At 48.7% G+C, this 25,212-nt stretch overlaps 1 protein-coding gene across 1 annotated transcript in view; it reads right to left on the reverse strand.

Annotated features, from left to right (window-relative positions):
- Positions 1-2,105: 2,105 nt before the first annotated feature.
- DMBT1 (deleted in malignant brain tumors 1) overlaps positions 2,106-25,212 on the reverse strand; it is a 39,759-nt gene continuing 16,652 nt past the window's right edge. The window contains exons 6-22 of the mRNA XM_042779521.1: positions 20,192-20,503; positions 17,419-17,754; positions 16,103-16,415; positions 14,700-15,096; positions 13,837-14,254; positions 12,635-12,946; positions 11,765-12,097; positions 10,519-10,830; positions 10,203-10,253; positions 9,187-9,507; positions 7,903-8,232; positions 5,686-6,000; positions 4,425-4,736; positions 4,087-4,170; positions 3,063-3,377; positions 2,753-2,803; positions 2,106-2,272 (exon numbers count right to left, since the gene is read on the reverse strand). Coding sequence (XP_042635455.1) covers positions 2,106-2,272; positions 2,753-2,803; positions 3,063-3,377; positions 4,087-4,170; positions 4,425-4,736; positions 5,686-6,000; positions 7,903-8,232; positions 9,187-9,507; positions 10,203-10,253; positions 10,519-10,830; positions 11,765-12,097; positions 12,635-12,946; positions 13,837-14,254; positions 14,700-15,096; positions 16,103-16,415; positions 17,419-17,754; positions 20,192-20,503 — 4,679 coding nt within the window. The remainder of the gene's footprint in view (positions 2,273-2,752; positions 2,804-3,062; positions 3,378-4,086; positions 4,171-4,424; positions 4,737-5,685; positions 6,001-7,902; positions 8,233-9,186; positions 9,508-10,202; positions 10,254-10,518; positions 10,831-11,764; positions 12,098-12,634; positions 12,947-13,836; positions 14,255-14,699; positions 15,097-16,102; positions 16,416-17,418; positions 17,755-20,191; positions 20,504-25,212) is intronic.

Below are 25,212 nucleotides of genomic sequence, written 5' to 3' on the forward strand. Positions count from 1 at the left end.
GCTAAAGAAGGACATACAGAAAACTCAGCATGAGGCTCCAGAAAAGGCACCTTCTCTTGCAAAGTTGTTGCCTTTTTTAACCTAGAAATGAAACAGTATAGCTTTGGGGATAAGTTTCCTCTAGGAAGTAATATAAAAGTGGATCCTTATTTGGAGGTCTCCAGGGCAGGTATGGAAAAATATATGCAAAAGCCTGCCCTCATGGGGTTGCCTTCAGGTTCATACGATGGGACAATTAGCATAATTGTGAAAAAGCATCAAGTAGGAGCGGACGTGGTGATGCAATTAGCTCTACCCAGTCCACGTCCCTTCAAAGTCCTCTCTGCCACAGAAGGGACTGTACTTTGTTGATGAAAATGTGTCTGAAGAGTTGTTTCCTGGTCTTGGTATCCAGGAAGAACTAAGAGAACATAGGGATCCAGGAACAAGTTTTGACTTCTCTCCGAGGAATTGTTGTAGCTAAGTTACAATAAGAAGTGACAAAGCCACAAATATATGTCAAAAGGATACAGAGAATACATAAAGAAAAAAAAGATAAAAAACAAAAAGGCATCAGGGCCTTGGAAGTACTCTATGAGTTTCACACGACCACAACTCCCAGTCTCAGCTTGGTTAAACTGCTTTTCCAAGCTGCTCCTCTCCCATGGAGGAAACGTAATGCAAAATTCTGGGACACTAGATGATTCTGCAAAAATCAGTGTCCAGAAAATGCAGGAGAAATTCAGACACATAGTAGGGACAGAGAAGGTGGTGCTGGGTTTAGTTGTGGTTGTTGTTGTGGCATCAGAAGGGGAGGAAAGGAAAGAGGCAAGTGAGGTCTGTTGGATGAATGTCCATGACTGACTTTCTCACAGTGCTGTGCATGATGCTGCCACCTTGGCACATGGGAGATGAAGGGTCTGGGCGTGTCAGCAGAATGGTCTGTCTTGGTGGGATCATTCAACATCATCATCCCACACTCATCCCCAACACACATGAAATTCCAGCCAATAGGGTACACCAAAAAAGTGTGCCAGCATGCAGGCAGTCAAATGAGTGGTACCTGAGCACACAACACCAGCATCTTCACCGTGGACACAGTTGTGGCTGCCCCATCCACGGTGCCTGCACTGGAGGAGGGACGCCTCTGACCCTGTGCAGTTCACATCATCCAGGTAGATGCTGCCACTGCTTTGTCCAAAGAAGGCGCTTGATGTTGCAGCAACAGCAGAGCCACATCCCAGCTGCCTGCACACCACCTGGGCATCTCTCAGGTCCCAGCCGTCATCACAAACGATGCCCGGACCCCCAGAGTGCCAAATCTCCACGTGGCCCTCGCAGGGGTTGCTGCCATTCACCAGGTGGATGGTGACATCTGCCAAAGAAGGAAGAATGGAAACCCTGGTATGAGGCTCCAACACAAAGGCAGCTTCTCTGGCCAGGGCCTTAGCAGCACTCTGTGAATTTCAGACCGCCATTTCTGCCAGCCTTGGCTGGGTTCAACTGCTTTTCCAAACTCCTACTATCCCATGGAGACATGCAGCCCCCCAATTATGACATGTTAATTGTTTCTGGAAAAAGTGACAGCCATAAAACCCAAGAGAAATTCAGACCCACTTAGTGGTGTGTGGGGTTGGGTGTAGTTGTGGTTTTGTCAGCTGTAGGGGAGAAACGGAAAGAGACAGGTGTGACCTGAGGGATGAATATCCATGACTGGCTTTCTGCCTCTGCTCGGCATGCTGCTGCCACCTTTGCACATGGGCAGTGAAGAGCTCCCACCTATATCCTCAACACACGAATTCCAGCAAACTTAGACTACAGTAATTTCATGACCATAAGGCACACAGGACTATAAGGCGCACTGCTGGGAGTCGGCAAATTTCACAACTTTATACATTATATAAGGCACACCGGACTATTAGGCGCACTTTTTATTTGCAGCAAGGATCCGCCCCCAGCTCCCCCCCGTGCAGTTGCTGGCCGAGTCCCCGCCTCAGCCCAGCAGTCATGGGTCCCCTGGCCCACAGGTACCTGGCGGGGTTGGGCCTGCCTGCCGCTGCTCCGTGCTACCTCCCCAGGACAGGGGCATGCCCGTCGCCAGTCCGTGCTGTCTCCCTGGGGCCGGGCTATGCCTGCCGCTGCCCTGCCCCGCCTCCATAGGGCCAGGGCATGCCTGACGCCGCTCTGCACTGCCTCCCCAGCGCCAGGGCATGCCCGCCACTGCTCAGTGCCACCTCCCCGCGGCCCGGGCATGCATGCCGGGGTGCCGCGGGCACCCGGGCTCGCCTGTACCCTGCAGAAGGGGCGCTGCGGGTCCCCGGATCACCCTGCATACGACAGCTGTGGCCTCACAGCCCCGCCTCCACCCGGCAGCCGCGACCCCACGGCCCTGCCTCCACCTGGCAGCCGTGGCCCTGCTGGTTCTCCCTGCGACTCGCGCCTCAATCTTCCGGATTGGGAAATTTCGCAACTTAGTACGTTATATACGGTGCACCGGACTATAAGGCGCACTTCTGGGTTCAGGCCAAAATTTTAGTCAAAAGGGTGCGCCATACAGCTGTGAAATTACTGTACATTCAGGTCCATTGCCTTGACTGGGTCCTGAAATTCTCAGTGAATTTCGGGATACTACAACTCCCAGTCTCAGCTGCATTCTGCTGTGCTTTTCCAAGGGTCTCCACTCCGTTGGAGAAGACCTGACCGCAAATTCTGAGGCAATAATTGTTTCTGCAGAAATCAGAGGTCAGAATACCCAGGAGAAACTCTGACTCACCTGCAGTAGCAGAGTCAGTGAGGCTGGATATGTGTGTGGCATCTGTGTAATCTACAAGGGAGGAAAGGAAAGAAGCAAGTGAGGCCTTATTGGATGAAGCAGGATGGCCAGCTCTCTCCCAGTGCTGAGCATGTACCTCCCCTTTGCACATGGGCAATGGAGAGTCTTGGGATGACAGCAGGATGGTCTAGTTATATAGGATCTATCAAAAACATCATCCTATACTCATTCCCAAGACACACAGAATTCCAACCAACAGGGGACACTTTGTGAAAGTGTGCCAGCATGCAGGCAGTCAAGTGAGTGATACCTGAGCACACAACACCAGCATCTTCACCGTGGCCACAGTTGCTGCTTCCCCAGCCACGGTGGCCACACTGGAACAAGAATGACTCTGACCCTGTGCAGTTCACATCATCCAGGTAGATGCTGCCACTGCCTTGTCCAAAGGAGGCGCTTGATGTTGCAGCAACAGCAGAACCACATCCCAGCTGCCTGCACACCACCTGGGCATCTCTCAGGTCCCAGCCATCATCACAGACGGTGCCCCGGCCCCCAGAGTGGGAAATCTCCACACGCCCCTCGCAGCGGTTCCTGCCGTTCACCAGGCTGATGTTGTAACCCACTGCTAAAGAAGGAGATACGGAAAACTTGGCAAGAGGCTCCATTAAAAGGCACCTTCTCTTGCAAGGCTGTTGCCTTTTTTAACCTAGAAATGAAACAGTACAGCTTTGGGGATAATTTTCCTCTAGGAAGTAATATAAAAGTGGATCTTTATTGGAGGCCTCCAGGGCAGGTATGGAAAAATATATGCAAAAGCCTGCCCTCATGGGGTTGCCTTCAGGTTCATATGATGGGACAATTAGCATAATTGTGAAAAAGCATCAAGTAGGAGCGGACGTGGTGATGCAATTAGCTCTGCCCAGTCCACATCCCTTCAAAGTCCTCTCTGCCACAGAAGGGACTGTACTTTGTTGATGAAAATGTGTCTGAAGAGTTGTTTCTTGGCCTTGGTATCCAGGAAGAACTAAGAGATCATAGGGATCCAGGAACAAGTTTTGACTTCTAGGATTTGCTGTAGCTAAGCTACAACGAGAAGTGACAAGGCCAGAAATATATGTCAAAATGGTACAGAGAATATATAAAGGCAAAAAGAAAAAAACGCAAAAAGGCATCAGGGCCTTGGAATTACTCTGTAAGTTTCAGGCCACCACAACTCCCAGTCTCAGCTTGGTTAAACTGCTTTTCCAAGCTGCTCCTCTCCCATGGAGGAAATGTAATGCAAAATTCTGGGGCACTAGCTGATTCTGCAAAAATCAGTGTGCAGAAAATGCAGGAGAAATTCAGACCCACGGTAGCAGAAGGGAAGGTGGTGCTGGGTTTAGTTGTGGTTGTTGTTGTGGCATCAGAAGGGGACGAAAGGAAAGGAAAGAGGCAGGTGAGGCCTGTTGGATGAAGGTCCATGACTGACTTTCTCACTGTGCTGGGCATGATGCTGCCACCTTGGCACATGGGAGATTAAGAGTCTGGGAGTGTCTTGAAGAATGGTCTGTCTTGGTGGGATCATTCAACATCATTATCCCACACTCATCCGCAACACAAATGGAATTCCATAAACCAGGGGACACTTTGTGAAAGGGTGCCAGCATGCAGGCAGTCAAATGAGTGGTACCTGAGCACACAACACCAGCATCTTCACCGTGGCCACAGTTGTGCCTGCCCCATCCACGGTGGCCACACTGGAACAAAGATGACTCTGATCCTGTGCAGTTCACATCATCCAGGTAGATGCTGCCACTGCCTTGTCCAAAGAAGGCGCTTGATGTTGCAGCAACAGCAGAGCCACATCCCAACTGCCTGCACACCACCTGGGCATCACTCAGGTCCCAGTTGTCATCACAGACGGTGCCCCAGCCCCCAGAGCGCCAAATCTCCACACGGCCCTCGCAGCGGTTACTGCCGTTCACCAGGCTGATGGTGGCATCTGCCAAAGAAGGAGGAATGGAAACCTTGGCACGAGGCTCCAGCACGAAGGCACCTTCTCTTGTCAGGGCCTTGGCAGCACTCTGTGACTTTCAGATCGTCATTTCTGCCAGCCTTGACTGGGTTCAACTGCTTTTCCAAACACCTACTATCCTATGGAGACATGCAGCCCCCTAATTATGACACATTAATTGTTTCTGGAAAAAGCGACAGCCATAAAGCCCAAGAGAAATTCAGACCCACTTAGTGGTGTGTGGGGATCGGTGTAGCTGTGATTGTGTCTGTGGTAGGGGAGGAATGGAAAGAGGTAGGTGAGACCTGAGTGATGAATGTCCATGACTGGCTTTCTCCCAGTGCTGGGCATGTTACTGCCACCTTTGCACATGAGCAGTGAAGAGCTCCTACCCATATCCTCAACACACGATTTCCAGTAAACCAAGACTACAGTCAGGTCCCTTCCCTTGCCTGGGTCCCGGCAATTCTCAATGAATTTCGGGATACTACAACTCCCAGTCTCAGCTGCATTCTGTTGTGCTTTTCCAAGGGTCTCCACTCCATTGGAGAAGACCTGACCGCAAATTCAGAGGCAGTAATTGTTTCTGCAGAAATCAGAGGTCAGAATACCCAGGAGAAATTCTGACTCACCTGCAGTAGCAGAGTCAGTGAGGCTGGGTATGTGTGTGGCATCAGTGGAACCTACAAGGAAGGAAAGAAGCAAGTGAGGCCTTATTGGATGAAGCAGGATGGCCAGCTCTCTCCCAGTGCTGAGCATGTACCTCCCCTTTGCACATGGGCAATGGATAGTCTTGGGATGGCAGCAGGATGGTCTAGTTATATAGGATCTATCAAAAACATCATCCTATACTCATTCCCAACGCACACGGAATTCCAGGCAACAGGGGACACTTTGTGAATGTGTGCCAGCATGCAGGCAGTCAAACGAGCGGTACCTGAGCACACAACGCCAGCATCTTCACCGTGGCCACAGTTGTGCCTGCCCCATCCACGATGGCCACACTGGAACAAGGACGACTCTGACCCTGTGCAGTTCACATCGTCCAGGTAGATGCTGCCGCTGCCTTGTCCAAAGGAGGCGCTTGATGTTGCAGCAACAGCAGAGCCACATCCCAGCTGCCTGCACACCACCTGGGCATCGCTCAGGTCCCAGCTGTCATCACAAACGGTGCCCCGGCCCCGAGAGTGTGAAATCTCCACGCGTCCCTCGCAGCGGTTCCTGCCGTTCACCAGGCTGATGGTGTAGCCCACTGGGAAAGAAGGAGATAGAGAAAACTTGGCATGAGGCTCCAGTAAAAGGCACCTTCTCTTGCAAGGCTGTTGCCTTTTTTTGACCTAGAAATGAAACACTACCACTTTGGGGATAATTTTCCTTTAGGAAGCAATATAAAAGTGGATCCTTATTGGAGGCCTCCAGGACAGGTATGGAAAAATATATGCAAAAGCCTGCCCTCATGGGGTTGCCTTCAGGTTCATATGATGGGACAATTAGCTTACAGTAATTTCACGATTATAAGCCGCACTGAGTATAAGCCGCACTTCTGGGTTTCAGCAACTTTTTGTTTTTTTTGTCCATATATAAGCCGCACCTGATTATAAGCCGCACGTTACAATACAGAGTGTGATAAAATCTATCTATTCTATCACCGTCTGTTGAGGGTGGGGACAGTGATCCTTATCTCAATGGCAGATATTCTGCTAATGGGCCATCCATTGAAACCAGGCGGGGCATTGTTCTTTATCTTTTCACAATCCATCCTTCCTCCAGCGAGTCATTTGCTGCTAATGGCCCATTGAGTCCCATTGTGGGACTGATAAAATTACTGCATCCCATTGGAAGTTGCTCCAGCCAGGGGGAAGAGCCCAACATTTCTTACCAAGATAAAAACAGAGGTTTTGGGACACTAAGGGAGCCCCTTTCTCCACTGGACTCCAGTGGAAAACCAGATTTCTCCACATCACCACTGGACCTCTAGAGGATGCAGCCACCATTTAATGGGACTGCTACCAACACCCTGCCTGACAGGCTGTCAGGTTGTACTCTGACTTTGTCAGGGTTTGGAGTTTGTTTCTTTCTAGTACTGTATTTCTATTTTGATTTCCCTAGAAAAGAACTGTTATTCCTATTTTCCATATTTTTTGCCTGAAAGCCCCTTGATTTCCAAATTATAATAATTTGGAGAGAGGGGGTTTACATTCTCCATTTCAAAGAGAATTTCCTGCCTTTCTCAGCAGCCACCTGTCCTCCAAACTACACCAGCAACTTTTCATTCTTTGTCCATATATAAGCCGCACCTGATTATAAGCCGCACTTTGGGTTCGGACCAAAATTTTTTTCAAAATGGTGCAGCTTATAATCGTGAAATTACTGTAATTGTGAAAAAGCATCAAGTAGGAGCGGACGTGGTGATGCAATTAGCTCTGCCCAGTCCACGTCCCTTCAAAGTCCTCTCTGCCACAGAAGGGACTGTACTTTGTTGATGAAAATGTGTCTGAAGAGTTGTTTCTTGGCCTTGGTATCCAGGAAGAACTAAGAGAACATAGGGATCCAGGAATAAGTTTTGACTTCTAGGATTTGCTGTAGCTAAGTTACAACGAGAAGCAACAAAGCCAGAAATATATGTCAAAAGGGTACAGAGAATATATAAAGGCAAAAAGACAAAAACCAGAAAGGCATCAGGGCCTTGGAATTACTCTGTAAGTTTCAGGCCACCACAAGTCCCAGTCTCAGTTTGGTTAAACTGCTTTTCCAAGCTACTCCTCTCCCACGGAGGAAACGTAATGCAAAATTCTGGGGCACTAGCTGATTCTTCAAAAATCAGTGTGCAGAAAATGCAGGAGAAATTCAGACACATAGTAGGGACAGAGAAGGTGGTGCTGGGTTTAGTTGTGGTTGTTGTTGTGGCATCAGAAGGGGACGAAAGGAAAGGAAAGAGGCAGGTGAGGCCTGTTGGATGAAGGTCCATGACTGACTTTCTCACAGTGCTGAGCATGATGCTGCCACCTTGGCACATGGGAGATTAAGAGTCTGGGAATGTCAGCAGAATGGTCTGTCTTGGTGGGATCATTCAACATCATCATCCCACACTCATCCCCAACACACATGGAATTCCAGCCAATAGGGGACACTTTGTGAAAGGGTGCCAGCATGCAGGCAGTCAAATGAGTGGTACCTGAGCACACAACACCAGCATCTTCACCGTGGCCACAGTTGTGCCTGCCCCATCCTCGGTGGCCACACTGGAAGAGGGACGACTCTGACCCTGTGCAGGTCACATCATCCAGGTAGATGCTGCCACTGCCTTGTCCAAAGGAGGCGTTTGATTTTGCAGCAACAGCAGAGCCACATCCCAGCTGCCTGCACACCACCTGGGCATCGCTCAGGTCCCAGTAGTCATCACAGACGGTGCCCCAGCGCCCAGAGTGCCAAATCTCCACACGGCCCTCGCAGCGGTTGCTGCCGTTCACCAGGCTGATGGTGGCATCTGCCAAAGAAGGAAGAATCGAAACCCTGGCATGAGGTTCCAGCACAAAGGCACCTTCTCTGGCCGGGGCCTTGGCACCACTCTGTGGCTTTTAGATCATCATTTCTGCCAACCTTGGCTGGGTTCAACTGCTTTTCCAAACTCCTACTCTCCCATGGAGACATGCAGCCCCCTAATTATGACACGTTAATTGTTTCTGGAAAAAGCAACAGCCATAAAACCCAAGAGAAATTCAGACCCACTTAGTGGTGTGTGGGGATCGGTGTAGCTGTGATTGTGTCTGTGGTAGGGGAGGAATGGAAAGAGGTAGGTGAGACCTGAGTGATGAATGTCCATGATTGGTTTTCTCCCAGTGCTGTTCATGTTGCTGCCACCTTGGCACATGAGCAGTGAAGAGCTCCTACCCATATCCCCAGCACACGATTTCCAGTAAACCAAGACTACAGTCAGGTCCCTTCCCTTGCCTGGGTCCTGGCAATTCTCAATGAATTTCGGGATACTACAACTCCCAGTCTCAGCTGCATTCTGTTGTGCTTTTCCAAGGGTCTCCACTCCATTGGAGAAGACCTGAACGCAAACTCTGTGGCAATAATTGTTTCTGCAGAAATCAGAGGTCAGAAAACCCAGGAGAAATTCTGACTCACCTGCAGCAGCAGAGTCAGTGAGGCTGGGTATGTGTGTGGCATCTGTGGAATCTACAAGGGAGGAAAGGAAAGAAGCAAGTGAGGCCTTATTGGATGTAGTAGGATGGCCAGCTCTCTCCCAGTACTGGGCATGTTGCAGTCACCTTGGCACATGGGCAATGGAGAATCTCGGGATGGCAGCAGGATGGTCTGTTTAGGTGGGATCTAACACAAACCTCATCCCACACTCATCCCCAACACAGAGAGAATTCTGTGCAACAGGCAACAAATGCTTTGTGAATGTGTGCCAGAATGCAGGCAGTCATATGAGTGGTACCTGAGCACACAACACCAGCATCTTCATGGTGGAAACACTTGTGGATGCCCCAGCCATCGTGGCTACACTGGAAAAGGGACGCCTCTGACCCTGTGCAGTTCACATCGTCCAGGTAGATGCTGCCACTGCCTTGTCCAAAGGAGGCGCTTGATGTTGCAGCAACAGCAGAGCCACATCCCAGCTGCCTGCAAACCACCTGGGCATCGCTGATGTCCCAGCCATCATCACAGACGGTGCCCCAGTGCCCAGAGTACCAAATCTCCACACGGCCCTCGCAGCGGTTGCTGCCGTTCACCAGGCTGATGGTGGCAACTGCCAAAGAAGAAGGAATGAAAAAGTTTGCAAGAGCATCCACCATAGACACCTTCTCTTGCCAGAGCCTTGGCAGCACTCTGTGACATTCAGTCACCATGACTGCCAGCCTTGGCTGTGTTCAACTGCTTTTCAAAGCTCCTCATCTCCCATGGTGACATGCAACCCCCTAACTATGAAGCACTAATTGTTTGTGAAGAAAGTGACAGCATTAAACCCAAGAGAAATTCAGACCCACTTAGAGGAGCCTGGGGCTGGGTGTAGTTTTGATTATGTCAGTTGTAGGGGAGGAAAGGAAAGATGCAGGTGAGGTCTGTGGGATGAAGATCCGTGATTGGCTTTCTTCCAGTGCTGGGCATGATGCTGCCACCTGGGCATGTGGTCAATGAAGAGCCTGGGGGTGTCAGCAGAATGGTCTATCTTGACAGGGTCAACCAGGTTCCCATATTCATCCACAACACACACCGATTTCCAGCAATCCAAGACTACATACAGGTGCCTTCACTTACCGGTACCTTGGCAATTCTCTCTGAATTTTGAACTACTGCAACTTCCAGTCTGAGCTGCATTCTGCTGTGCTTTTCCAAGGGTATGCTCTCCTTCTGAGAACACTATACTCCAAACTCAAACTCTGGGGCAATAATTGTTTCTACAGAAATCAGAGGTCAGAACACCCAGGAGAAATTCTGACTCACCTGCAGTAGCAGAGTCAGTGAGGCTGGGTATGTGTGTGGCATCTGTGGAATCTACAAGGGAGGAAAGGAAAGAAGCAAGTGAGGCCTTATTGGATGTAGTAGGATGGCCAGCTCTCTCCCAGTGCTGGGCATGTTGCAGTCACCTTGGCACATGGGCAATGGAGAATCTCGGGATGGCAGCAGGATGGTCTGTTTAGGTGGGATCTAACACAAACCTCATCCCACACTCATCCCCAACACAGAGAGAATTCTGGGCAACAGGCAACAAATGCTTTGTGAAAGTGTGCCAGCATGCAGGCAGTCATATGAGTGGTACCTGAGCACACAACACCAGCATCTTCATGGTGACCACAGTTGTTGATTCCCCAGCCACGGTGGCCGCACTGAAAAAGGGACAACTCTGACCCTGTGCAGTTCACATCGTCCAGGTAGATGCTGCCACTGCCTTGTCCAAAGGAGGCGCTTGATGTTGCAGCAACAGCAGAGCCACATCCCAACTGCTTGCACACCACCTGGGCATCGCTCAGGTCCCAGCTGTCATCACAGACGGTGCCCCGGCCCCCAGAGTGTGAAATCTCCACACGGCCCTCACAGCGGTTCCTGCCGTTCACCAGGTTGATGGTGGCATCTGCCAAAGAAGGAGGAATGGAAACCTTGGCACAAGGCTCCAGCACAAAGGCAGATTCTCTGGCCAGGGCCTTGGCACCACTCTGTGACTTTCCGACCGCCATTTCTGCCAGCCTTGGCTGCGTTCAACTGCTTTTCCAAACGCCTACTATCCCATGGAGACATGCAGCCCCCTAATTATGACACGTTAATTGTTTCTGGAAAAAGCAACAGCCATAAAACCCAAGAGAAATTCAGACCCACTTAGAAGAGCATGGGGCTGGGTGTAGTTGTTGTTTTGTCATCTGTAGGGGAGGAATGGAAAGAGGCAGGTGAGACCTGAGTGATGAATGTCCATGACTGGCTTTCTCCCAGTGCTGGGCATGTTGTTGCCACCTTGGCACATGGGCAGTGAAGAACTCCCACCCATATCCTCAACACATGATTTCCAGCAAACCAAGACTACAGTCAGGTCCCTTCCCTTGCCTGGGTCCTGGCAATTCTCAGTGAATTTCGGGATACTACAACTCCCAGTCTCAGCTGCATTCTGCTGTCCTTTTCCAAGGGTCTCCACTCCATTGGAGAAGACCTGAACGCAAATTCTGAGGCAATAATTGTTTCTGCAGAAATCAGAGGTCAGAAAACCCAGGAGAAATTCTGACTCACCTGCAGTAGCAGAGTCAGTGAGGCTGGGTATGTGTGTGGCATCTGTGGAATCTACAAGGGAGGAAAGGAAAGAAGCAAGTGAGGCCTTATTGGATGTAGTAGGATGGCCAGCTCTCTCCCAGTGCTGGGCATGTTGCAGTCACTTTGGCACATGGGCAATGGAGAGTCTCGGGATGGCAGCAGGATGGCCTGTTTTCATGGGATATATTAAAACATCATCCCACACTCATCCCCAACACTCGTTGAATTCCAGTCATTAGGGGACACTTTGTGAAAGTGTGTCAGCATGCAGGCTGCCAAATGAGTGGTACCTGAGCACACAACACCAGCATCTTCACTGTGGCCACAGTTGTTGCTTCCCCATCCACGGTGCCTGCACTGGAAGAGCGATGACTCTGACCCTGTGCAGTTCACATCGTCCAGGTAGATGCTGCCACTGCCTTGTCCAAAGGAGGCGCTTGATGTTGCAGCAACAGCAGAGCCACATCCCAGCTGCCTGCACACCACCTGGGCATCACTCAGGTCCCAGTCGTCATCACAAATGGTGCCCTGGTCCCCAAAGTGCCAAATCTCCACGCGGCCCTCGCAGCGGTTGCTGCCGTCCACCAGGGTGATTGTGGTATCTGCCAAAGGAGGAATGGAAATCTTGGCACGAGGCTCCAGCACAAAGGCACCTTCTCTTGCTAGGGCCTTGGCAGCTCTTTGTGACTTTCAGACCACCAAGTCAGCCAGCCTTGGCTGGGTTCAACTGCTTTTCATGCTCCTCCTCTCTCATGGGTACAATCAATCCCTAAGTTCTGAACACTAGCTTTTTGTGAAGAAAGCGGAAGACATAAAGCCCAAGAGAAATTCAGACCCACTTAATGGAGCATGTGGCTAGCTGTAGTTGTGATTGTGGCAGTTGTAAGAGAGGAATGGAAAGATACAGGTGAGGTCGGTGGGATGAATGTCCATAACTGGCTTTCTCCCAATGCTAGGCATGATGATGCCATCTTGGCACTTGGGCAATGGAATGCCTCGGAGTGCAAGCAGAATGGTCTTTTTTGGTGGGATCATTCAACACCGTTATCCCACACTCATCCCCAACACACACAGAATTCCAGCAAAAAGGGGTACTCTGTGAATGTGTGCCAGCATGCAGGTAGTCAGAGGAGTTGTACCTGAGCACACAACACCAGCATCTTCACCGTGGCCACAGTTGTGGCTGCCCCAGCCATCGTGGTCACACTGGAAGAGGGACGCCTCTGACCCTGTGCAGTTCACATCGTCCAGGTAGATGCTGCCACTACCTTGTCCAAAGGAGGCTCTTGATGTTGCAGCAACAGCAGAACCACATCCCAGCTGCCTGCAAACCACCTGGGCATCACTCAGGTCCCAGTCATCGTCACAGACAGTGCCCCAGTGCCCAGAGTGCCAAATCTCCACACGGCCCTCGCAGCGGTTGCTGCCGTTCACCAGGCTGATGGTGGCATCTGCCAAAGAAGGAAGAATGGCAACCTTGGCATGAGGCTCCAGCACAAAGGCACCTTCTCTGGCCAGGGCCTTGGCAGCACTCTGTGACTTTCAGGCCACTAAGACTGCAAGCTTTGGCTGGGTTCAACTGCTTTTCCAAACTCCTCCCCACCCATGGAGACATGCAACCCCCTAATTATGGCGCTCTAATTGTTTCTGGATAAAGGAACAGCCATAAAATCCAAGAGAAATTTCGACCCACTTAGTGGAGGATGGGGCTGGGTGTAGTTGTGATTGTGGCAGCTGTAGGGGAGGGAAGAAAATTGGCGAGTGAGGTCCGTGGGATGAATGTTCATGACTGGCTTTCTGCCTCTGCTGGGCATGTTGCTGCCACCTTAGCACATGGGCAGTGAAAAGCCCCCACAAACATCCCCAACACACACCGATTTTCAGCAATCAAAGACTATTCAGTTGCCTTCTGTTGCCTGGGTCCTGGCAATTCTTAGTGAATTTTGGGCTACTACAACTCTCAATATCAGCTGCATTCTTCTGTGCTTTTCCAAGGGTCTTCGCTCCTTTGGAGAAGACCAAATACGAGTCTCTGCCGTTATAATTGCTTCTACAGATATCAGAGATCAGAATTACCCAGGAGAAATTCTGACTCACCTGGAGTAGCAACCTCAGTGAGGTTGGGTATGTGTGTGGCTTCAGTGGAATCTACAAGGGAGGAAAGGAAAGAGGCAAGTCAGGCTGTATTGGATGGAGTAGGATGTCCAGCTCTCTCCCAGTGCTTGGCATGTTGCTGCCACCTTGGCACATGGGCAATGGAGAGTCTTGGGATGGTAGCAGGACGGTCTCTCTTAGTGGCATCTATCAAAAACATAATCCCACACTCATCCCCGACGCACACGTAATTTCCAGCCAATAGGGGACACTTTGTGCAAGTGTGCCAGCATGCAGGCAGTCAAATGAGTGGTACCTGAGCACACAACACCAGCATCTTCACTGTGGCCACAGCTGTGGCTACCCCATCCACGGTGGCCACACTGGAAGAGGGACACCTCTGACCCTGTGCAGTTCACATCGTCCAGGTAGATGCTGCCACTGCCTTGTCCAAAGGAGGCGCTTGATGTTGCAGCAACAGCAGAGCCACATCCCAGCTGCCTGCACACCACCTGGGCATCGCTCAGGTCCCAGCCGTCATCACAGACGGTGCCCCAGCTGCCAGAATGCCAAATCTCCACGCGGCCCTCGCAGCGGTTGCTGCCGTTCACCAGGCTGATGGTGGCATCTGCCAAAGAAGGAGGAATGGAAACCTTGGTACGAGACTGAAGCACAAAGGCACCTTCTCTTGTCAGGGCCTTGGAAGCACTCTGTGACATTCAGGCCACCATGACTGTGAACCGTGGCTGGGTTCAACAGCTTTTACCAGCTCCTTGTCTCACATGGATACATCCAAAGCAATAAATTCTGAAGCCTTGATCATGTTAGTGGCTGAAAGCAGCAGCCATAAAACCCAAGAGAAATTCAGACCTGCTTGGAGGAGCAGTGAGGGTGGACCTGGGTGAGGTTGTGATTGTGTCAGTTGTAGGGGAAGAAATGAAAGAGGCAGGTGAGGCCTGTGGGATGATGTCCTTTGATTGGTTTTCTCCCACTACTGGGCATGTTGCTGCCATCTTGGCACATGGGCAATGGAGAGTCTTGGGGTGCCAGCAGGATGGTCTCTCTTAGTGGGATCTATCAAAAACATCATCCCACACTCATCCCCAACACATATGGAATTTCCAGCCAAGAGTGGACACTCTGTGAATGTGTTGCCAGCATGCAGGCAGTAAAATGAATGGTACCTGAGCACACAACACCAGCATCTTCACTGTGGAAACACTTGTGGTTGCCCCAGCCATTATGGCCACACTGGAAGAGGGACGACTCCCAGCCTGCACAGCTGACATCATCCAGGTAGATGCTGCCACTGCCTTGTCCAAAGAAGGCATTTGATGTTGCAGCAACAGCAGAGCCACATCCCAGCTGCCTGCACACCACCTGGGCATCTCTCAGGTCCCAGCTGTCATCACAGACGGTGCCCCGGCCCCTAGAGTGCCAAATCTCCACGCGCCCCTCACAGTGGTTGCTGCCGTTCACCAGGCTGATGGTGGCATCTGCCAAAGAAGGAGGAATGGAAACCTTGGCAAGAGGCCCCAGCACAAAGACACCTTCTCTTGCCCGGGCCTCGGCCGCACTCCATGACATTCAGGCCACCGTGACTGAGAGCCTTGGCTGGGTTCAACTGCTTTTCCAAGTTCTTCCTCTCCCATGGACACATCCAAATTCCCACATTCTGAAGCTCTATTTGATTCTGCAGAAAGTGGCAGCCAGAAAATTGAGGAGATATTCAGACTCACCTGGAGGAACGATGACGGTAGGGCTGGATATAGTTGTGAGTGTGTCAGCTGTAGGGGAGGAAAGGAAAGAGGCAGGTGAGGCCTGTGGGATGAAGATCCATGGCTGGCTTTCTTCTCGTGCTGCACATGTTGCTGCCACCTTGGCACATGGGCAATGGAGAGCCTGGGGGTGTCAGCAACATGGTCTCTCTTGGTGGCATCAACCAAAAACATCATCCCACACACTCCCCCAGTACACACCCAATTCCAGCAAATCAAGACTACATGCAGGTGCCTCCCATTGCCAAGGACCTGCCAATTCTCTGGGAATTTCATGCTACTACAACTCCCAGTCTCAGCTACATTCTACTGTGCGTTTCAAGGGTCTGCTCTCCTTCTGAAATGACTACACCCCAAACTCTGAAGCCCTATTTTTTCTACAAAAATCAGAGGTCTGAAAACTGAGGAAAATTCAGATTCACCTGGAGTAGCAGAATCTGTGATGCTGGGTATGTGTTTGCCATCCATGGCATCTGCAGGGGAAGAAGAGCAAGCAGTAAGTGAGGCATCTCTGGATAAAGAAGGATTGCCACCTCTCTCCATGTGCTGGTCATGTTGCTGACACCTTGGCACATGGGAGATGGGGAGCTTGGTGGTGTCAGCAGGATGCTTTTCATTGCTGGGATCAACCACAGCCACAATCCCACACTCATCCCCAACACACACAGAGAATTCCAGCCAACAGGGGACACTCTGTGAATGTGTGCCAGCATGCAGGCAGTCAAATGAGTGGTACCTGAGCACACAACACCAGCATCTTCACTGTGGAAACAGTTGTGGTTGCCCCAGCCATTATGGCCACACTGGAGGAGGGATGACTCTGACCCTGCACATCTGACGTCATCCAGGTAGATGCTGCCACTGCCTTGTCCAAAGGAGGCGCTTGATGTTGCAGCAACAGCAGAGCCACATCCCAGCTGCCTGCACACCACCTGGGCATCGCTCAGGTCCCAGTAGTCATCACAAACGGTGCCCTGGCCCCCAGAGTGCCAAATCTCCACACGACCCTCGCAGGGGTTGCTACCGTTCACCAGGCTGATGGTGGCATCTGCCGAAGAAGGAGGAAGGGAAACTTTGGCAAGAGGCTCCAGCACAAAGGCACCTTCTCTGGCCAGGGCCTCGGCAGCGCTCCCTGACTTGCAGAGTACCATGACTGTGAGCCTTGGTTGGGTTCAACTTTTTTTCCCAGCTCCACCTCTCCCATGGACACATCCAAAGCCCCACATTTGTAGCTCTAATTGATTCTGCAGAAAGTGGCAGCCAGAAAAGTGAAGAGAAATTCAGACTCACCTGGAGGAACGATGAGGGTGGGTCTAGGTATAGTTGTGATTGTGTCAACTGTAGGGGAGGAAAGGAAAAAGGCAGGTGAGGCCTGTGGGTTGAAGATCCATGGCTGGCTTTCTCCTAGTGCTGGGCATGCTCCTGCCATCTTGGCACATGAGCAATGGAGAGCCTGGGGGTGTCAGCAATATGGTCTCTCTTGGTGGCATCAACCAAATACATCATCCCACACACTCCCCCAGTACACACCCAATTCCAGCAAAACAAGACTTCATACAGGTGCCTCCCCTTGCCAGGGCCCAGGCAGTTCTCCGGGAATTTCAGGCTACTACAACTCCCAGTCTCAGCTGCATTCTGCTGTGCTTTTCCAAGGGTCTGCTCTCCTTTTGAAATGGCTAAATCCCAAATTCTGAGGCACTAAGTTTTTCTGTAAAAATCAGAGGTCAGAAAACCCAGAAGAAATTCAGATTCACCTGGAGAAGCAGAATCTGTGAAGCTGGGTATGTGTGTGGTGTGTGTGGCATCCATGGCATCTGCAGGGGAAGAAGAGAAAGAAGCAAGTGAGGCCCCTCTGGATAAAGAAGGATGGCCACCTCTCTCCATGCGCTGGGCATGTTGCTGCCACCTTGGCACATGGGAGATGTGGAGCTTGGGGTGTCAGCAGAATGGTCCGTTGCTGGGATCAACCAAAACCATCATCTCACACTCATCCCCAATACATACAGAATTCCAGCCAACAGGTGACACTTTGTGAATGTGTTCCAGCATGCAGGCAGTCAAATGAGTGGTACCTGAGCACACAACACCAGCATCTTCACTGTGACTACAGTTGTGGCTGCCCCATCCACGGTGGCCACACTGGAAGAGGGACGACTCTGACCCTGTGCAGTTCACATCGTCCAGGTAGATGCTGCCACTGCCTTGTCCAAAGGAGGCTCTTGATGTTACAGCAACAGCAGAGCCACATCCCAGCTGCCTGCACACCACCTGGGCATCTCTCAGGTCCCAGCTGTTGTCACAGACCGTGCCCCGGCCCGCAGAGTGCCAAATCTCCACGCGTCCCTCGCAGCGGTTCCTGCCGTTCACCAGGTTGATGGTGGAGGCCACTGGGAAAGAAGGACATACAGAAACCTTGGCATGAGGCTCCAGCACAAAGTTACCTTCTCCTGCCATGGTGTTGTCTTTTTCAACCTAGGAATGAAACAGTACAGCTTTGGGGATAATTTTCCTCTAGGAAGCAATATAAAAGTGGATCCTTATTGGATGCACTCTGGGCAAGCATGGAAAAATATCAACAAAAGCCTGCCCTCACGGGGTTGCCTTCAGGTTCATATACTTTGTAAATTCGCATAATTGTGAAAAAGCATCACTTAGGAGTGCACGTGGATGTGTAATTAGCCCCACTGTGCAGGTTTTGCATGGAAGTCTTGTAGGAGGAGGGCACACACACAAACTGAGGTTTTTCTCTGTGGGAATTTCCTCTGTGAGTTGATGGACTCATTGGAAGCTGATTTAATAACTGACAATCTGGGAAACTAACTAGAGAAGCTCCTTCACTTCCATGAATCTCATTGGTAAAAGTAGGAAGCTCTCTTTTGACTTCTTTCTTGTGAGGAGGCACGGCCAGTCGGCCCGGCTCGCCTCGGCCCGGCTCGCCTCGGCCCGGTTCACCTCCGTGCGGCCCAGCCGGGCAGGGCTGGGCTCGGGAGTCGCCAGGCCCCCACCCCTCCCGTTTTCAACCACGGGCTCTGATGGCCAGGGGAAAAAAAAGTCTTTGCTAAAATCCTTGCTTTCCCCCTCCAGCGTGGCCGCAGCTCAGTGGGGCCCTGCCGCTGTCTCGGAGCAGCTGTGGGGAGATGAAGCCCACCAGCCACCTGCTGGGCTTTGGGGAATGCAGCTGGGCTCCATTTTAACAGAGCCCCCCCATGCCTGCACTTGTTGGGCTTTGCAGTTTCATCCAGCCTCCCCCAGCACGGCTCCAGCATGGCCTGGCCCAGCCCCGTGTACCTTGTGTGAAATTTTAACCCTTCCAATGCTTGAATGAGGCTTGCAGACTTCCTATCCTCCTGCTTTGAATAAGACGTAATAGAGTAGAAAGAAAATACACTAAAGTCAGTGAAGTAAGAGCCCAGTTTTCAGATGGGAAGAGATTGAGGAGATGCTGCGAAAGTTGGCTGAAAAAATAATTTTGTAAGCTATAAAATGGACTGTACTTCATTGGAGATTCCTATAAATCGTGGAAAAAAACTGGGGGGGTTGAAGTTTTTGAGAAAACATCCTTTGCCCTGAGGGAAAGTGGGGGTCTCTGTTGCTGGAGAATGAAGTAAGGAAAAAGAGATGGAGAGAACTTCTGCTTTTGAACAGTTTACCCTTAATAAAATACCCCATGAGTTTCACATGGCCCACAAACACAGTTCAGGGAAGGCTGTAAACATGGGGAGGAGTTTAACCATTTGCAGTTTTTCCCGGGCAGATGCAAATCGTGAAAGTGAAGACACAAGAAAACTTTTTCTCTTGGAAAAAATCCCTATAGCCAAGACAAGAAGAAACTCCTCACCATGAAGTAAACTGAAATGATTATTCTAATAAAGAACTGACTACAGTGTCTCTAAATGTGATTGTTCAGAGATGTGGGAGGTGGAAGGGAGGACAAAGTGGTCTGAAAGTCCTATTCTGAGTGTCTTTTGATCTGTGCTGTCAATAAAGTTCTTCTTTTTACCTTATTAAGTTTTAGGCCAGCCTTGTTTTTGCTCCTAATCCTATCTCACAGTGGAAATTAAGGATATTAGAATAGGCAATCCCCCATTCCATGTCCCTTCAAAGTCCTCTCTACCTCAGATGGGACTATGTTGATGAAAATGTGTCTGAAGAGCTGTTTTTTGGCTTTGGTAGCCAGGAAGAACTAAGAGAACGTAGGAATGCTGGAATAAGTTTTGGTGTCTTGCCAAGGAATTGCTGTAGCTAAGTTACAGTAAGAAGTGACAAAACTACAAATATATGTCAAAAGGATACAGACAATGCATAAAGGCAAAAAGATAAAAAGCAAAACAGCATTGGGGCCTTGGAATTACTCTGAGTTTCAGTCCACCTCAACTCCCAGTCTCAGCTTGGTTAAACTGCTTTTCCAGGTTTCTCCTCTCCCATGGATGAAAGAAAATGCAAAATTCGGGGGCACTAGCTGTTTCTGCAAAAATCAGTGTCCACAAAGTCCAGGAGAAATTCAGACACATAGTAGGGACAGGGAAGATGGTGCTGGGTATAGTTGTGGTTGTTGTCGTGGCAGCTGTTGGGGAGGACAAGAAAGAGGCGAGTGAGGCCTGTTGGATGAAGGTCTGTGATTGGCTTTCTGCCTGTGCTGGACATGTTGCTGACACCTTGGAACATGGGAAATGGAGGGCCTTGGGATGTCAGCAGAATGGTCTTTCTTGGTGGGATCAACCAAAACCATCATCTCACACTCATCCCCAACACACACGAAATTCCAGCCAACAGGGGACACTTTGTGAAAGAGTGGCAGCATGCAGGCAGTCAAATGAGTGGTACCTGAGCACACAACACCAGCATCTTCTCGGTGGTGACAGTTGTGGTTGCCCCAGCCATTGTGGTCACACTGGAGGAGGGATGCCTCTGATCCTGTGCAGGTCACATTGTCCAGGTAGATGCTGCCAATGCCTGGTCCAAAGGAGGCGCTTGATGTTGCAGCAACAGCAAAGCCACATCCCAGCTGCCTGCACACCACCTCAGCATCTCTCAGGTCCCAGTTGTCATCACAGACGGTGCCCTGGTCCCCAGAGTGGGAAATCTCCACGCGGCCCTCGCAGCGGTTCCTGCCGTTCACCAGGCTGATGGTGGCATCTGCCAAAAAAAAGGGGTATAGAATCCTTGGTATGAGGCTCCAGCACAAAGGCACCTTCTCTTTCCAGGGCGCTAGCAGCACTCTTTGACATTCAGGCCACCATAACTGCCAGCCAAGGCTGGATTCAACAGCTTTTCCCAGCTCCACCTCTCCCATGGAGGCATCCAACCCCCAAATTCTAAAGCGCTAATTGTTTCCGCAGAAATTGGCAGCATAAAACCCAAGAGAAATTCAGACCCACTTAGTGGAGCATGGGGATGGATGTAGTTGCCATTGTGGCAGTGGTAGGAGAGGAATGGAAAGAGGCAGGTGAGGCCTATGGGATGAAGGTCCATGACTGGCTTTGTGCCAGTGCTGGGCATGTTGGTGCCACCTTGGCACATGGGCAATGGAGAGCCTGGGGGTATCAGGAGCATGGTCTCTCAAGGTGGGATCAGCCAAAACTATTATCCTATACTCATCCCCAACATGCACCAAATTCCAGCAAAGACGACATACAGGTGCCTTCCCTTGCCTGGGCCTTGGTAATTCTATGTGAATTTCAGGTTACACAACTCCTAGTCTCAGCTGCATTCTGCTGTGCTTTTCCAAGGGTCTGCTCTCCTTCAGAGAAGACTAAACCTGAAACTCTGAGGCAATAATTTTTTCTGCCTAAGCAGAGGCCAGAATACCAAGGAGAATTTCAGACTCACCTGAAGCAGCAGATTCAGTGAGGCTGTGTATGTTTGTGGTATCAATGGAATCTGCATTGGAGGATGAGAAAGAAGCAAGTGGGGTCCTATTGGATGAAGTAGGATGGCCAAGTTTCTCTTAGTGCTGGGCATGTTGCTGCCACCTTGGCACATGTGCAATGGAAAGCTTGGGTTCGTCAGTAGGACAGTTTTTCATGGTGGCCTCAACCAGAAACATATCGCAGCACTCATCTCCAACACACATCAATTTCCAGTCAACAAGGACCACAAACCTTCCCTTGCTGGGGCCCTGTCCTGTAAGTTTCAGGCCACCAGAACTGTCACCCTTGGCTTCAGTATGATGTACTATTCCTGGTCTCTGCCATCCTATACAGAAAACAGAACCCCAAACTTTGCAGAAATTTCTGGTTCCTCAAAAGCACTGTCCTGAAATTTCAGAGATATTCAGACCCTTCTGGGGACATGGAGAACATCAATGTGGATGTATCTGTGGTTGTGGCATTTATAGAGATGGAATAGAAAGAAGCAGGTGGGTCCTGGTTCATAAAGGAGCATGATGAGGTTCTTCCCAGTGGTGGGGATTTTGGAGTGACTCTATCAAATACATGTGGAGAGCAATGTGTCAATCTGAACACTGATCTTTTGTGGAAGGAGTAAGGAAACCAAGGAATTTTTGGACATGTGTTCGAAATACTTAACATTTGTATAAATGAGTCCTAATTGTCTTGAAATGTTGTGGATTTCCCTTCAATGGCAACTTTCCGTGTCAGACATGGCTTTGGGCATCTGTTTTAAACTACCTCAGCTTCTTTCTGCAGGTTTAAGACAGAAGCTTGTTTAAGTTGCATTGTAATCCAAATCATTCTGTGATTCTGTGATTCCATAAGTCTATTACCTTATGATTCTTGATGTATATGGCTGCTTTCAGTGAGTGAAATTACAATACATATGATCAACAAATTGAGATGAGCTATGTTTTCCCTATAGATCTGTATCTTCTACGATGCAGGGCAAACTATGGTCTCTGTGAAATAAGAGATAATTAGCAATGTCATATTCCATAAGGGCATGTGTCTTAGGTTTCAATACAGGACGTGACCAAAAGTATGTATTCTATCATCCTCTGTTGAAACCAGGTGGGGCAGTGATCCTTATCTGGGAGAAATATTATCTGCTAATGGGCCATGTGTTCAAACCAGGTGGGGCAGTCGTCTTTATCTTTTCCACAACCCATCCTTCCTCCAGGAAGATATTGTCTGTCAATGGGCCCTTGAGTCCCACTGTATGACTGATTATATTGCTTTATCCCATTTGGAGATGCTCCACACAGCAGGAGGAATCAAGCCTTTCCTTCCTAGATAAAAATCTGAGATTTGGAACACCAAAGCAGCCCTTTTTTCCCACTGGATTCCAGAGGAAAAGCAGACTTTTCCACATCATCACTGGACCTTCAGAGTAAAACTGTGCCCTTCTACAGGAGCACTGCTTCAACAGAACAACATCAGTCACTGCAGGATGATGCAGCCACCATTTAATGGGACTGTTGCCAACACCCTGATGGATGAGGTGTCAGGTTGTATTCTGACTCTGTGAGTGTTTTGGGTTTGCTCTTTGTAATACTGTGTTTCTATTTTAATTTTTCCTAGTAAACTGTTATTCCTGTTACTCATATCTTTGCCTAAGAGCCCCTTAATTTCAAAACTATAATAATTAGGAGGGAAAGTGTTTACATTCTGCATTTCAAAGAGATGGTCCTGCCTTTCTCAGCAGACACCTGTCTTTCAAATCAGGAGAGCATGGTAGCCTCACAAAATTATCTTTTCAACTAATGGAAAGATGTAAACAGTGACAACTGAGGGCAAATCTGCCAATTAGCAAACCTAATGTTTGGATTAATATTTGGTCATGCTAATAAAAATAATTTTGGTTTTTCCTAATATATGAATTTTTTAGTGGCAATTCTAAATAAGTATTCGCTAAGAATGCATGGAATATGCTGGGACGTCAATAAACCAAGTATTGAAGTCTTACTGTTAACCTAATGAAGTGAATTACATTAACCTAATGAAGCGAATTAATGAAGTTTGAGTAATACAGAATATTTGTGGAACTCCCTCAAATCTGTGCTTCTAATTTGAAATGCCACAGTACTTGCAGATGTTTATATACACAGGTTTATCTGTAAAATCAAATGAGTTGTAAAAAACCCAAAAGAAGAACAAAGAAACCTTGCATAAACGTATTCTTGATTGTAATGCACGAAGAAATCAGTTATATGCTTAGTCAGGGTCAATGATGTGATATAGCATTTCACAAGTGCTGTGTCTTTCTCAAGCCTTTTTTCATCTGAGTAGCACACACAAAGTACTTGGTAATTTCCAGATACATAGAAAGCGACTTTATACAGTGAGACAGATATCAGACCCTTTTGGTTTCTTTGTTCTACGATGTCATTGTTTTAAATGTCTCTTATTCTGATTTCCTTGGACTAATTTTTGTTTGTCTGATTTCTGTTTGTATGATTGAAGCATTTTGAACTGTGTTTTTGAAAGCAGCGGGCAAAATTAGCAATGCACACTCTATCACCAATATTCCTAGGGATATAATAGGCATTGTTTTCTTATCGATAGCTGCAAAAAACAGTGAACAAAGAGGTGTCTGAGTCAGAAGAAATTCCTAGAAGGAGCATAAGACTTCAGATATCTTTTGTGAAAGAGGAGCGAGAGTCATACAATTTTTCTTTCATTTGTTGTTTTTTTTGTTGTTGTAACTTCTTTTAAAAATACTGATTGCATTTAGAAAGTCTGTAGCAATATTAAATATTGGTTACTGAGGAAACCCAACACTGTTTTGTACTTGCACACGTGCAGGCTGGGTTGTTACAGTCTCCAAGTTTTTATTCCACATGCCTGAAAGTCCTAAGTTTGTATAATGCACACACCTGGGTCTTCCTGATGCCCTATAATTTATTTCTGTTACAATCCCATTAATTTACCCAGATCTAAATAAGTATTGGGTGATTCTGTGTGCATTTGCGAGGTGGAATTTGAAGTATTGTAACACAAATATGCATTATAGCCAAATAAACTATAATCCCTCATCATTTCATACTGTAAACAATAGCTTTATAAAAACAAAGTCTCTTTAATCTCTCATGTCAAAATTATTTTTAAATTTGGTTCAAATGTAGCTACAAGACACAACTGCAACTAACGATAATTTCGTTACACTAAATTCAGTTCAACGAAAATACTTCACTGTGATATTGATTGGTTCATATTTTTTATAAGACAACCTGATGTTATCTAATTTCAACCATTCCTCTAGTCTTTGCAAAGAGTTGATTAGACTGGCCTGTGAATGCCATGTATCGACCCAGAGCAGCGAAATAAGACACCCTTTTTCCTACCTGTTGGGGAAGAATATCTTGTGTGTAGGTTAGGTGAGAGGGCATCCAGGAGTGCTGCATTTAGGAGGAATAACCACAGCAAGTCCCTGGTGGCACCCATCTTTGGTCAAGTGGTCTCAGTAAAACCGAGCACTAGGTTTTATACTCTGCACTGCTAAAAGAGGGGGGCCCCCAAGGTCAACCTGGCTCATGCTATGTCTAATATATTGAGCAATATTTTTAATGATTACCTGATCTTTACAGAAGGATTTCATAAGTGTGGTAAAACTTTCATTTTCAAATTTGTGTTACTAGGGAAAAAAAAGGTTACTCTATGCCATTCAAAACCAGGATATGTCTTTATTATAAATTATCTTAACTGTATGTGCAGCCCCAGAGTTACCTTTGGAACCAGACTGGTGAATATATGTGTTTCTTTGCCTCAGACATCCCAATTTGATCTATTTATTGCTAATAGGTAATTGCTTGGTTTTGCAAACTGCATTGTATTCCAGGATGAGGCAACAATTTCATAGCAGATTTTCTGAAAAATTCTTCAGCAGAGACACCTGGTCTCTTAACTGTTTATACTTTAGTTCTCCATTTGAAACTGTAGGTTTGTTTCCCT

Source organism: Catharus ustulatus, chromosome 8 (genome assembly GCF_009819885.2).
Source record: "Catharus ustulatus isolate bCatUst1 chromosome 8, bCatUst1.pri.v2, whole genome shotgun sequence".
Lineage (NCBI taxonomy): Eukaryota > Metazoa > Chordata > Aves > Passeriformes > Turdidae > Catharus > Catharus ustulatus.